Here is a 15,369-nt window from a genome sequence, read left to right as displayed (position 1 = left end):
TGGACAGCTCCGTAGCTCTGAGTGAGTGGGCGAGTTAGCTAGAGAGAAAGACAGCTGCGAACCTACGTTCATTGTTTATGCTTGTAAAATATCTCTACAGAGGCAACACCTGTGTGTATCATCTTTTCTGTTGTTGTTGTGTGTTTTCCACCCGCAATCATAGAGCCAGTTTTGTGGTTGTTTGAATGATGTGCTAATGCTAGCAAACGCATGTTAACTGTTTATGTCAATCCTGTAATAGCACCTAATTATCATTTATTTACGTTGATGCGAACCTGTTTGGTATCTAGGACAAAATTGATTCAGCAAATTATACGGACGTCCAACATCGTCTTTTGGGAGTTTAGCTCGCTGTATAGCCAGGACGGAGCCGTAGCGTCCTGGGGAGGACAGTATATTCGCATTTCGTTGTTTATGCACTGTACACTGTACATTTATTCAGCATGTTGTTCTCTATTGTATTTTTATATTAAATTGACTTTCAAGATGACATATCTGTTCCATGTGTTGGATTTTATCAAGTAAATTTCCCCCAAAAAATGCGACTTATACTCCGGTGGGACTTGTATATGTTTTTTTTCTCTTCGTTGGGCATTTTATGGCTGGATCGACTTATACTCAGGAGCGACTTGTAGTCCGAAAAATACAGTAAGTGTACATATGTGTGTTACAGCTTTACAAATTGTCAAAATTGAGGAAGGGAAAAGCTTCAAAAAGCAGAAACTGCCTTGTCTGCTGTCTGTAAACCTGAACCTATGTCCTGTGAGGCACCATAAGTTACTGTATGTGCGACCTAAAAAAAAAAAAAAAAAAAAGACTGGAAACAAAATGGTGGACGAGATTCTGGGTTTGTAAAGTTGAAATTGCGTATGTTGGGTATGTTGTAACTCGGGGACAACCTGTATTTGATCGCCTGAAATTGGCAACTACAGATTGGTTGCTGTTTAGCACGTGATTAATAACACTGCTCGTGTTCTTGGAATCAATTTTAAAACTTAAAAGAGTTGTCAAAGGATGTCAAGGATAAGCTTGCAGACCTGCAAAAAGTTGGAATGTTTTCAAAAACCATCATTGGTGCACGGTCTTGCTTGGTAGCGTGAGGACGACCATAACAAAAGTTGTAAACCTTGTTAAAGGCCTGAAGGCTATTGGGATCTCATGAGTTTTCCACATGCAAGGCATGTTTACAGGCCCGCCTTGAAACTACAGGTGAGTATTTCGATGAATCAAAGAAGGCTTGGGTGAAAATGCTGCGGTCGGATTAAAGCGAAACAAGAGTAATTTGGCATCAACTCCACCTGCTGTGTTTAGAGGATTGAAAACAAACACCATTCCATTCCTACAGTTAAAAGTGGAGATGAAAACATCATATTATTATTCATATTTTAGGGGCACAAAGCAACTGGACCACATCGAGTGAAGGGGAGCACTTAACATATTGTTGAAGCCTGAATGAAAATCGGAGCTAAAGAACTCAGAAGATGGGTTGTGGATTGGCAGATCTTGATTTTTAAAAAAATGCTAGGACTACTAAAGCGTGCTCCCCAAACCTGAACTCAGTAGAGCATGTATTAAAGTGCCTGTGACAGCAAAAATCACGTTTATTTCATATTTCAAGCGGTATTTTATTCTCCTGAATGAAATGGACCGCTTGGGTGTGTGTGGAAGCGATCAATATATTTATTCCATTTTTTTAATCCGGCGCCATGAAAATGAGTGACTTCCTAGATTGAGGAAGAATGCGAATGTGACGTCAGCAGACTAATCATCCTCAGTATATAGCCAATACTACAGTATGCAGAACGACTGCGGATTCAATTGATTTTGCGGATTAATTTGTTTATTTTTCGCATCACACCAGCCCAATCAATGTGCTGCAGGCTTTTGTCGGGGGTTTGTCCGGCGTTCATTCTCCAGCTGCGTCCCCGGCGACGAGCACTCCTGCTGAGGCCACAGCAGGGGAACGACGAGCCGAAACTTGCACGCTGCCGGGGGCTGGCCGATCGGTGAAGACTGTCACCCTCGTCGCCGTGTGTGACATGACTCAGGGTAGTTTTGTGAGATTTTTCGTTTTCGAAAGGCGAAAAAGAGACTTGGAAGAGCCGCTCGGTTCTGATTAGCATGTAGCCTAGCTCTTACACTTCCTCTTTTGTTTACGCTCGTTCCTCCGTCTCCGAGTCGTCGGGAGCTGCACTAACTCCGGTGGCATAAAATACCGTTTGTGGTAAAAAGTGGGGAGTTTTGGTCATTACTTGGTAATTTAGCCCTGTCGTACTGAATAAATGCATTTTTAATATTTCATATTCCATTTAGCACAAGACTGTGATTTTGTCATGATCATAAAATTTATTTAGCAATCGGGAAAAATACTTAGCACCAAAGAATATTCTGTAAAAACATTGCAGTACCGAGTAAACAAGTATGGCATTTTACAGTATGCTGGAGTCATCAGCCCCATGTTTGTTGTCGTTTGAAATCTTCCTCCTCCTCCAAATATGACTCAAACATATGGCTGTATGCCACAGCCTTCCTCTGGATCGACAATATCACTTGAAAGATCCACACTTGAACGAGAATCACAGAAAAATGCTTCCTTCTCAATTAGTCTGAATTCTAAAATCATAAATCCGCCGACGTCCTCACCCATGTGGAGGCGCCAGAGCGCGATAATGACAGGCGGGGCTAAACAGCAGATTAAAAGACTCTTTTCTCGACATCTTCGTATTGCCAAATTTTTGTACATAGTCAAATTGCCTCAAAATATTATTTCCCTTCCAATGATAATGCTATTTAAGTTTTTTATGGTGTCACAGGCACTTTAAAGGAACAGAATGACCTCAGATTTGAGAGTTTCTGAGAGAAAGTTCAAAGACTTTGAGAGCTTCCTGTGTGAACACTACCTGTTCTCCTTGCGATGCATTATTTTCATAGGGGTTTCTCCTGCTTGTTCAATCTATTTTATCAGCTCTTGTCCTTAATATCAGTCACAGGTAAGCTGAAACGATCTTATAGCAAGAGGATGAGTTCACCTTGCCTGGCTGTCAGCCAATCTCAGACTCCAGCTTCCTCTGACATTCTACTAACACGCGCGTTCTTTGAAAGCTCTTAATATTCTGAATGGTTGTTCAGAGTGGAATAGACTCCAGCTCTTTGAAAACCAGAAAAGGATGTACGATTCTGTCTATTACCATAAAACAAACGAAAAAAATTGAAATTTGAAAACACTAATATCTGACTCAGACTACACGAGTTCAGCTAGACTATAGCAAGGCAGGCACGTCGTGGAGAATCGTTGATGGCGTTGCCGACATTCTGAAGTGTGTGTGTGTGTGTGTGTGGGGGGGGGGGTACGTGGTGTGACACATCCACTGATTGCCGATCTGGCATCTCGGGTGCCTCACCATCACATTGTATCATTGTGTGTGGCAAGTTCTACATCAGGGGTGCCCAAGTCCAGTCCTCGAGAGCCCCTATCCAGCTTTTTTTCCATGTCTCCCTCCTTTAACACACCTGAATCAAAAGATCAGCTCATCAGCAAGCTTTGCAGGAGCCTGACAGCGATTCTCATTATTTGATTCAGATGTGTTGGAGGAGGGAGACATGGAAAACAAGCTAGATAGGGGCTCTCGAGGACCGTACTTGGGCACCCATGTTTTACATGTTCCTACTATTTGTTGATGAGTATTGACCAACTGTGTAACTTTGTAACCGGCATGTACTTCTCTTGCGTGCACTCTTTTGCTCTCATATTTATTTAATTATTTTTTAAATCTCCCTGAGTATGCAGACGCCAGTAACGTGTGACACCTACACTTGTTCCTCGATCTCACGCAGAGAAAAAAACCCAACAGTAAATCCCATTTCTCATCTTGTTTATAGCGAATGTGTTGATTCGACCAAAGTGGATGACTGCCACTATTATGATATCAAGTGCCTCCCTTGCTATTACTGATTGACAGCTGCTAGTTGCGACTCCCGACAATGTCAGCTCTTACACCGCGCTCTTTTCGGCAGTATGCACTGATCAGGCAGGCTCTGGCCATGTAGTGTGACAATTCGTCCGTTCCAAGACACACTGTGGCATCGTGACACAATGTCGTGTAATCTGACACTGCGATCGCCGGGCACCACCAATAAAAATCGTGTAGTCCGGGAAAGGCATTAGTGGCAAATTTAAATTCCAGCAAGACATCAAATCATTATTTCCTCCATTGTAACATAAGGCGTAATAAACTTTCTATATTTTTCCCAGCACTTGGTAACAGTGATTTTTTAAAAATCTATAAACAAAAAAAGACGGACAAGCGTTCATTACTGTAAGAGAAAAAAAAAAAGAAGAAAAAAAAAACAACAACAAACATGAAAGCAGCAGGCGACCTATCTCTCTCCAAGACGGCCGCCGTAGTGTTCCCTTTGATTAGTCGGAGGTTCCGCTACCGTCCGTGTACGTTAAACAGATGCTTTAACGCGCGACCTCAATAGTTGCGAGCGCTCGAGTGTTGTCGGTGACATTTCGCACCCTTCTGAGCGCTCTTTTGTAAATGTCATGACGTGTTGCGTGTTGGATAGTGGGGGTGGAATGTTAAGGGGCTTCCTCCTGCCACATTGTAGGCATTTCGGGGTTAAAATAATGCCCCCGCAATTAACCAAAAAAAAAAAAAAGCTACTTTTGTTTTGATCGCGTGTAAGACATATATTTTTTAAAGAATTCAGAAAAAAACAATGAATCCAGTGTCAGACTCTTTTTTTTCTTTTTTTTTTCCCCCGACATATGTGCCCGAAAAACTCCTCCACCAGCGAGTAAGTGGTCTACACCAGTGATCCCCAACCACCGGGTACCGGGCCGGGTCCGTGGCACATTTGTTACCGGGCGGCAGAGAAATAATAAATCATTTGTTAACAACCGCAATCTGCCCTGTGCCTCTTGACACATCAATATGCCTGTCTACTCTACTGACTAATCCGAGTAGAGATTTGTGTACGTCGCCATCTGGTCGTTCGCCGCCATTACAGGTTTATTTGCACACCTATAGCAGCCAAATGTCAGTCAATGTAAACAGTAAAGTTAGCTGCTGTTGGCTGTGTGCTGTGGGCATTGACGTCTTTGGACAGCATTTTTACAGGGAAAAGGCCACCTGCTGAGCCAGAAGAGGAGCCTACAACATAGTCCATTCTGCATAATATGTTGCTAAAATCTAGCAAGCAACAAAAGCGAATGCACTGAGAACATTTTACCTTGTGGCGAACCGTATTTGTAAAGCCAAGGAACCTTTCCGATTGGAGAAGAACTTATTATGCCTGCGACCAAAGATATTTGCTGTTTAGTTTTAGGACAGGCTGATGTTTTCCCTGCATTCAATGTTCGTTTTTAGCCCCGTCGTGTTATTTCGTGTTTACTGTAATTTTCTGCCACACATTGTCGGTCTGTGAAAAAATAGACCCACATTACACCGTCCGTGGTGCAGAAAAGGTTGGGGACCACTGGTCTACGCGATAATACATTTACAACATGACAATCATAGAGATCAAAGACACCAATGAACCAATCAGCTCTCGCCACCCCAAAAGGGTCAACATCCCTGTGGGCCCTCCGGACAAAAACGGTGTTAAATATAACGGTGATGGGTTTCCAGCAAGGGGCGTGGGATTGGTGAGGAAGGGATGGGGTCAGTTTGACCAGTGAGGGTTCGTGATGGACATACCGAAAGAAAAGCCACAATGTATCCAGTGTCGGACTTTTTGCCAGACAAAAAAAAAAAAAACATCCACCAGTGAGTGGTCTACACGTTGAGACATTGACAACATGATGATTTAACATGTCCGTGTGGCTATTCAGTCCTTCTTTTTGGTTGTTGAATTTGTTTCACTTTTAATCCAAGAGGCTACTTCAGTTTGAAGTATGTCAGGTGCGGTGACACAATCTGTTGTAACTGCCCACCAGATACATACACCACTGATACAAACTGGAGGGCAATGGGTGCCGAGATATCAACATGCTGGGTGCCATTCGACACCTTGTACTCTTGAATTTTGTGCATTTGCTAGCTTGTTCTTCTGCCGCCCTTGTTTTGAGTATTTTTTTGTTGTTGTTGTCTTATCGGCTCTCTACCTAACACTTAAGTTAGTATTATTCAACCCTGTCGATTTATTGTCACAGACCCGTTGTGTTATTCCCCCTTCTCTGCCATCACATGTATTTTTTTTTGTATTTAATAAACCCTTGAACGCTTCCTTCTGTTGTTTTATGCTTTGGATACAACCTAGTTTCCGCAGTTGCGGACCCTAACATTGGCAACAAAATAAACCAAATATTTGCAAAGATGGACGATGGGCTCGCTTCCTCGGCTCTACGATCCAGTTATTTAATTTCATTATGTTTTCAGTTTAATCTTGCCATTTCTAGTTTGCCATGTTGATAATTGTGATGTTTGTTTACCGCTTTTCGTCTTACTGGGAAGAAATAGGAAATGATGATCGGCCCGCCATGTTTACGTCATCAGCCATCGTGGTGTGACCCGGGAATCAAACACGTGCTTTCACGCATGCCTTGTCCTGGTAAAGCCTCGTACATAATACTAAGATGCGACCCGTTGAATGTCCGCGTAATCTCCGTGCAGGCGACGAGGTAAATTGCTTCCACACACAAGGGCTACCCGTTTAAATCCCGGGATTTTAACGGTGTTCAGGTGAAAGGGGCTATAATGGACACTTCAACAGTTAGGCTTTCATTTGAATGTTTCAAACAATATTCTCAACTTTTTGGGAATTGCGTGAACAGAACTCCACACCTAAACCTATTGAATCAAAGAAACCTTTTAGATTAAAAGTGAAATCGAAGAACCGAGGAGAACTCAATCAAATTGATTCAATATTTGTGTCCAGGAGAAGTGAAGGTGGTGGGCTGCAGGTGTTTGGTAGTGAGTGCGCCACCGCAGGACCCTCACATTTGCCAGATGAAAAAAACCCTTCCACTGGTAATTGGTCTACACTTTAAGACATCTACAACATGATCCAAGAGATCCAAGACACTAACGAACCCATCAACTGCCACTTAGAGGTCAAAGTTTGCATCCCAATGAGGCTCCTGATAAAAACGGTGTTAAATAGAATTGATCTCGGGGGTCCAGCAAGGGGATGGGGGTTTGTGGGAAAGGGAATGGGTTCTCTGAGGGGGGTCCAGTTAAACCAGTGTGGGTTGGGGATGGAGGTGAAGGGCTTGTAGGTGCGTCACCACAGGGCTGTTTGACTTCCTGGCGGGGCAGCACCAGCTACACGTACCACTCCTTCTTAGAGATGACCGAGCCGTCGGTTTGGGAGATCATGTCGTCGGCTATCTCGGGCTCGGGGTCGTACTGGAAGGCGAGAGTCCGCTCATCGTAGTCGCGGCTCTCGCCTTCGTCCACCGTGAAGTAAGGCCTCTTCAGGTCCTCGGCCTCGCCGTCAAAGTCGCGCTCGCCTCCGGTCTGTGTTGGTTTCTTTTCATCATCTGAGTCGTCCGGGTATTGCAGGTTCTTGGGCATGGGGGGGTGCGCCGAAAGTCCCCCGCCGCCGCCCGCCTTGCTGTAGCCGTTGCCAAACACGTGCTTCTTGGTGCTGTAGTCGCCCTTGAAGGTGCGCTGGCGGCGGCGCAGGAACACGAAGAGCAGTATGGCGGCGGCCCCCAAAAGGGCCACGCCCCCTACCGCCACCCCGATGGCCACACCTGCAGTGTGCTGCTCCGGCGGGATCTCATGGCCCCCGGGTGGGTTGTTAGGGAATTCTGGGTAGGAAAAGACAGATGGAAGGGAGTGTGTCAGTGCTCTGGTGGGAGGAGGTGCAACTGTGCAGATGGAAGGACGGGAAAGACGAGGACAGGGAAGCAAAGGGGAAAGGGAGGTACCCCGAACCCTGAGGTGGACTCCTGGATCTTCCAACCCAAATCAGGCAGCATGCAAAGTCAAACTGGAAAAACAAAAGTACAGAGCCCAAGACATGACAAATATTTCTGGCTGTAAAATGACCAGAAACACAAATTGGAGGCCACGTGTGCACAAAATACACATTTTTATGAACAATTTGGATGTCAGGGTAAGCCAATGGAGTGCAACTTCACATGAAACTGCAACAAGTCACATCCTCTAATCTATAGGTTTCTATAGAAATTGCTCCATTTGCTTCCTAGTATGTCCTGGAATGTTAATACCAATTTGCATTTTGTGCACACCTAAATTGGACATATTTGTGTAAATGGAACGCAACTTCACAAGAAACTGCAAAAAATTATTCCCTCAATCTTTTGGCTTCTATAGAAGTTGCTCCATTTGTATACCAGACTGTCCTGAAATGTCGTACGTCTCTTGTGTGGCCATAATCTAATTGTGTCATTTCTGGGACTCCATATAAAAGTGAAGAGTGATTTGAAAAATTTGTGCACGAACCAGGAATTGGAAATTCCACGTGGTCTCATTCGACAAGCAACGGACACGGCGACGTTCAATCAAAGATCGTCATCAGCTTGGAAGTGTTGAAAGCAAACAGCCAGAAAGCGTTCAAAGCAGCCATCGTTCAAATGAACAGGAACTTCAAAAATCACACAAAGGCAACTGAGGAAAAATAAACTTCCGTGGTGCGGAACGAGTTCATCAAGGTAGAAAACACCAATCCCTGCCTGCTGTAAGCATTCATTTCAACAAGTCAAACAGGGCAAAATTTTAGGTGGGACAAAAGGAAGACAAACTGTGCTTTCAAGTCACAACCTGCACTACCATGACGTCATCCAGTTCTTCTTGCTAGGACAAAACTATGCATGAATAACAGCCATTCAGTTGATAAAAGCCACAAAGAAGTTGCGATACGCACTTCCAATTTTGTAAAGGTCTTCAAATTACCTCAATGTTTGCCTTCCGTTAATAGCGGTACACTTTACTCTGAATTTCAAGCTCAGAAACAACTTTGAGAGATGCGGAAATGCCAGTGGGAGCACAGTAAAAGGTTAAAAAAAAATTGTACAAACTACCTATGTTCTTCTGCTGATTTCTAAAAAAATAGGTAGAATCAGTCCAGTCTTTCATCACTGATGTCAAACTGGCGGCTCTGGGGCCAGAGCTGGCCCTCCAAATTATTTTGTGTGGCCTGTGCAAGTAAATGTGTACCAACTTCATGTTCAAGAATTTTTAAAATGAAGATAAATATATAAATATTTATTATTTTTACAAAATTAGGGCTGTCAAAATAACGGACGGTACTTAATTTTTTAAATTAATCACGTTAAAATATTTGACGCACATGCCCCGCTCAAACAGATTAAAATATCAGCACAGTGTTATGTCCACTTGTTACTTGTGTTTTTTTTGGTGTTTTGTCGCCCTCTGCTGGCGCTTGGGTGCGACTGATTTTATGGGTTTCAGCACCATGAGCATTGTGTAATTATTAACATCAACAATGGCGAGCTACTAGTTTAGTTTTTCATTGAAAATTTTACAAATTTAATAAAACGAAAACATTAAGAGGGATTTTAATATAAAATTTCTATAACTTGTACGAACATTTATTTTTTAAGAACTAAAAGTCTTTCTATCCATGGATCGCTTTAACAGAATGTTAATAATGTTAATGCCATCTTGTTGATTTATTGTTATAATAAACAAATACAGTACTTATGTATATCGTATGTTGAATGTATATATCCGTCTTGTGTCTTATCTTTCCATTCCAACAATAATTTACAGAAAAATATGGCATATTTTATAGATGGTTTGAATTGTGATTAATTACGATTAATTAATTTTCAAGCTGTAATTAACTCGATTAAAATTTTTAATCGTTTGACAGCCCTAAAAAAATATGTTCATTGGTGTTCTTTTTAACTAAAAAACAAATTAACAAAATGATAAATAAATAATAAATAAAATAAAAAAAAACTAAACAAAACTTTATTTGCAGATTTTCCCATTCTGAAATGTAAATACAAAAATATAAAGACAATGTAGCATAAATAATAATTATAATTTGATAAAAATAAAATAAAAGCAACAAAACGTATGAAAAAAGACATTCCTAAGAGACAATTACATATTCAAATATAAATTTTAATTCAAATTTAAAAAGAAATACATTAACAATGATTAAATCCTTAATATATACACCTGTTACAATTACAAATAGCAATTGCACATAGCAAAATAAATAAATTATAAATACAGATCATGATAAAAATATAATAATACTAATTATGTAACAAATTGGCTTCTAAAGTGGCGGTTGTGTTTTGCATGTTGTTCCTAAACGCACCGTGTGACTGACGACAGAGTGAGAGAGGTGCTGAAGAATTTTTACTTTCTCTTTTCATGTTGTTGTTGCCGTCGCCTACGGCGGACAGCAGCTGTGTTGTATAGCGCATGTTCGGGAAAATAATGATTGAAAACCCAACGAAGCTGGCGACTTCCTTACCGATGTTACAACAATAATAATTGTCACTTGTGACTTATAAAGAAGGGTGAACGGAGGTCGTCGGAGGACTCAAGATCATAGACATATTAACCAGTACCGTGGTGCACACCACGGTCATATTGTCCTATCGTTTCCATCTTAATTTCAACGGAAGGCGTCACCTTTTTTTACCACCTGCACTAACCTTCTTGGGACCCATGTTGATTTCTATAACAAGAAAATCTGCCTGCTCAACCGTTTTGCGGGAAAACAATGAAATTGTGACCCTGTCATAAATCGTCATATTTCGAGCATGTCGTCATATGTTTCAACAAGTCAAATTTTACGTCTGATGTCGAAAACATCGTATGTCGAGATACCACTGTAACTGATACCCTCACAAATGGTTTTTAAGTCGAAATCACGTAAGTAGTGTACGTCGTAACCCGGTGACTACCTGTATAGTGTTTAAGGGGCAGTTTACATGGCGACTCTACGACACGAAGACACAATGACTGACTAGCGGAATGGCCTCGCGTGCACATGGTGTCGGCGAAGACGGAAGGCGAAGATGAAAAATTCTGAATCCTGCCTCCAAAGTGGAAGAATTCGATTACGGCAGCGCATTCAAATGAATGGAAACCACTAGTACTTCAATGATTAATCGATTAACTCAAGTATTCGATTAGAAAAAAAAGATTCGAATTAAATTTTGCTGCTTTGAGTATTCATTTAATTATCGTGGCGTTGTCTAGGTTTATTTTGAAAGTGTTTGCAATCAGTTTTATTGATTTGAGTGGATACACTGCCCTCTAGTCTGCCTCATTTCACATGGCTAAATCCAGCTGCTCCATGTTAAGACCAACATAAGCTAAGTTTTTGTTTGTGATAATGTTTTTTTTTAATGCATTCGTAATTTAGTTTATGGTATATTTAGCTGTTTTTGTAGGAATATGTGTCTGAACCATTTGTTAAAAGCATGGTAAAAAAAAAAAAAAAAAAAAAAAAGTTAACGTTTTATAGCATTTAAGCTAGCAGACTTTTGCTATGTAAGTGAGCCAATTTTTCTTTTGTTGTACATATATCCTAATGTAATTGTTTTACATACCGTTTGAGGCTCAGCTCAGGTATATTAATTTTTCATGTTACTTATCCGATTACTCGACGAACTAGTTCATCAGTTAATCAACCACTAAAATAATCGATAGCTACAGCCCTAGAAACTGCCTTCGCTTCGATGACGTAACCACTTGCACACGTCACATGGACGTGCAAAGCGGTAGCCTGGTACTCCAGACTCACCACTGTTCCAGCTATTGAGTCTGGCCACCATTAAGTGGATAAAATTTCCAGGGCGGAGCAAGCCACAGGAAACAGACAGCGGAGTGGACCAATCAGCGACGAGGGACTTGCGCGCGGAAGTAAATACGAGGAGAGTGGAGTTCATTCAACATGGCTAGCGCGGGACAGACTGTTGTCAATGACTTGTGTCGATGTGTTTTTGGTAATTTAAAACTGATTTTACCGTGGATTGGAACATATTCTCGACTCTCCTGTTCGCCATCTGTGTTGTTGTGGAGACGACTTTCGACGCGGAAGAGTGACGTTGCTCGTTAAGAACACGTCACGCAAATAAACGAATCTGATTTGTCGATTGATTTTGTACTTGCTGGAGAGCCCGTTAATGGGCTGGGTCCCAGACTATACTCTCAGTGTTTGAAAAACACAGGGAGAACAGTCTGGCCGTGCCAGGCAAGCAAAGCGGTGCTATTAAATCTTAAAAACAAAAAATGGTGAAACGACGGTTGTAATTTACTGTTTTAATAATATTTTTTAATTTAAATATGTTGAATGTTTCCATTTTTTGCGCCTTTTGGAGCAAAAGAAAAAAAACATTGCTTGGAGCGAGCAGGCATGTTTTTTTCCGGGCTGACGAGCTTGGTGGGGTCAAAGTGCATCATTTGCTGTCGCCTTGTAAATCTGCACTGCCCCCTAGGGCCTGGCATGAATACTAGATCGTTTTTATGCGGAACTGCGACATTGTTCGAATGGAGATGGAACCATATAAACGCAAATTTAAAATTTTTCGTATTCTTGGAGAGTCACCATGTAAACACCCCCTAAGTGTTGGAGGATCTTCCTGAGGGCCCGTGAAAAATGATACCCCCCCCCCCACACACACACACACACACACCATTGGACCATCCAATCGGGGGATCCTGTATATGCTCATCGCACCCAGGGTCTGCTCACATCCCGCCACTGCTCCCAGTCAAAACGAACTGGAGTCTAGTGCCATCAATGACAAAGAATGAGTAAAATATTATCAGACTTAATATGCAAAAGAATATTTCCCACTCAAATCCTTTTTTTTTTTTTTTTTTTTTTTTTAATGAAATCCACATGAAAACCGTAGCTACGTATAATATTGCCCGTAACCAGACCAACAGCAGTTTGAATAATTTTACATAAACTCAAGGATGTATTTTCTGTATGTGACCCTGAGTTGAAAAAGACCATCTCCACCTCTCTTGCGAGAACATTCAGCTGAAACTCCCCTCCATGCCGCTACACCACTTTTTTAAGTCATGGTTATTGAGACACTATTAACTCATTCACTACCAGCCATTTTCACCAGAGCAAGTCCCCTCACTCCCGACCGTTTTTCTGGATTTTGACTGATTTTGCAAGAAAATTCTGTTCTATTGCTATATAAACATGGAACCCACCAAAAGAAAGATTAGACTCTCTTCTTTCAGCAGAAAAAAAGTAAGTTCATATCTTTATCCATTCTTTAGAAATCAGCATTAGAAAATAGCTTAGTTTGAGCAATTTTCCAATTTCTGATGAAAAAACGGAGAAAATGAGCTTTTTGTAAACGCATACATTTCCAACATAACTTTGACTTTAACACAGCTATTTTTTGCATTAGTTCCATCCAAAACATCTGAATATTTTTTTCCTTTCACAAAATAGCATCATGAACAAGACAAATAGAGCTTTTGATAGCCAAGTAACAATTTGTTTACACATGACTACTGAGAGATGACGCCTGTTGTCGCTGAAATTACGCCGCTGTCGCCGCGTCTGCCGTGTAAACTTTTCCCTCATCGTTGTCTGTCTCACAAAGATGGATCATTTTTTAATCTCTGCGGGGTCTGCTTGGCGAGCCCGCTGCATGGTGGTCTCAGTCGTTTTACTCCGTCGTCCAGCGCCTGGCATTCCAGGCGTCCTCTCGGTTGATTTGTTCAGTCGTCCGCCGCCTAGCATACTGCCGCCAGCGCTCCGACCGTTCTGCCCGGCCTTTCATTGCTGTTGAATCGGGTTGCGGGTCTTTACAAAATGTGCTACTGCCCTCCAGTGGCCAGTTTTATTGCTTTAAAATGGGTTTGGAGCCTTGTTTTTTGTTTCTCACATAGATCGCAAGCTATAGATTTTTCTTGTTTAAAAAAAAAAAAAAAAAAAAAAAAAGGCAAACGACGTACCAATGTTTTATGGACAATGAAGCATTTAAAAATAGAACGTATTTATATGTTTCTGGGAGCAAATGAGTTAATAACTTATATTAGAAGTAACATAGTAGGTGCAGAATTGTCCGTGACAGCGCGTGGGAGGGAGCTGGCGTTCCACCAACGCTTCATCGCTTGTGGCAACACCTGCCAACGGACTGATAAAACAGCCGCAATTCCGACAATACAAGGGAGCCTCTATTAGCGATACAGTGAGAAAATATTCTGATGGTGCCGTAACCTTGACTTGGAAGCACTAAAATGTACCATTGAGATTAATAGGTGCCAAAATGTGCAGTAAGAGGCAATAATTCAATCTAGGGGAGTGATAGATTTATAAAAGCATTGAATAAGATGAAATAGTGCCCTTTTTTCCCTCTGAATCCTTTTTTAAAATTTTTATTTATTTATTTATTTATTTATTTATTTTTACGCTCTAACTACGCCATCCTCTGTAGAGGTGCATTCATCATAGCGCTTTTGCACCCGACGTGATCAGGTGATCAAGATTTATAGCTTGTGAACATTTTAGGGACAAAGTGCATGGAAAGGCAGAAGTATTGGGACAGAAGGCTGGATCTAACTATGGAAAGTAGGGCTAGACGATTTTCAGATCAATTTCCCAGATAAAATATTTTTGGGGTCAGCTCGGTGATCAGCTGTTACATTTTTAATCAGACATGACATTGAGCCAAAGGAAACTATCCCTCAAATCGATTCCAATGTTGGTGGTTTTGAAGCTGTTTATTGCACTCCAGGTGAGGTAAACTGTAGCACAAAGCCAGAGGTGGGTAATAACGCGTTACATTTACTTGAGTAACTTTTTGAGAACAATGTACTTCTTAGAGTAGTTTTAACACGCATTACTTTTTACTTGTGTGGATATGTGTGGAAAAACAAAAAAAAAAAAACAATATTCTTACTCTACTACTTCGGGCTGCTAGAGTCGTTACATTTTTCCTTTTTATTCAACAAATTGAATTTATTTTGGCCAGAAATGCCAACAGCAGCTGTCTCAGTTTCACAAATGAGACGTTGTTGCTATAATCACATGACTCCATTATACCAATCCGAAGGGATCAATGTTTTTTTCTCCACTAGACGGCACTCAAGCTCTTTGGACGGGTGACGTTTCATAATGTTGTTCTGGTCTGAATTCGATGTGTCATCTTTTTGGCCGAGTATGGTCATGTATTAGGTTGTAGTACAGTATATAGCAGTTGGCTGCTTTAACTAAAACCACCCAAACATTTATTATTAGTATATTATTAGTATTCTTTCTCCTCCAAACACGAGAACCTGTGTTTCTACCAAAAAGTTCTATTTTGGTTTCATCTGACCATAACACATTCTCCCAGTCCTCTTCTGGATCATCCAAATGCTCTCTAGCGAACCACAGACAGGCCTGGACGTGTACTGGCTTCAGCAAGGGGAAACCTCTGGCAGTGCAGGA

General features: G+C 41.4%; 1 protein-coding gene across 5 annotated transcripts in view; it reads right to left on the bottom strand.

Annotated features, from left to right (window-relative positions):
* Positions 1-15,369, bottom strand: part of LOC130917360 (nectin-1-like) — a 588,953-nt gene that overhangs the window by 328,867 nt on the left and 244,717 nt on the right. The window contains exon 7 of one of the 5 annotated variants that reach the window (XM_057838686.1): positions 3,526-7,759. The exons of the other annotated variants lie outside the window; for them this stretch is intronic. Coding sequence (XP_057694669.1) covers positions 7,269-7,759 — 491 coding nt within the window. The 3' untranslated portion in view covers positions 3,526-7,268. Of the gene's footprint in view, positions 1-3,525; positions 7,760-15,369 lie in introns of those variants that run through there. 5 annotated transcript variants of the gene reach the window in all.

This window comes from Corythoichthys intestinalis, chromosome 6 (genome assembly GCF_030265065.1).
Source record: "Corythoichthys intestinalis isolate RoL2023-P3 chromosome 6, ASM3026506v1, whole genome shotgun sequence".
NCBI lineage: Eukaryota > Metazoa > Chordata > Actinopteri > Syngnathiformes > Syngnathidae > Corythoichthys > Corythoichthys intestinalis.
This window is presented reverse-complemented; position numbering and strand designations above follow the sequence as displayed.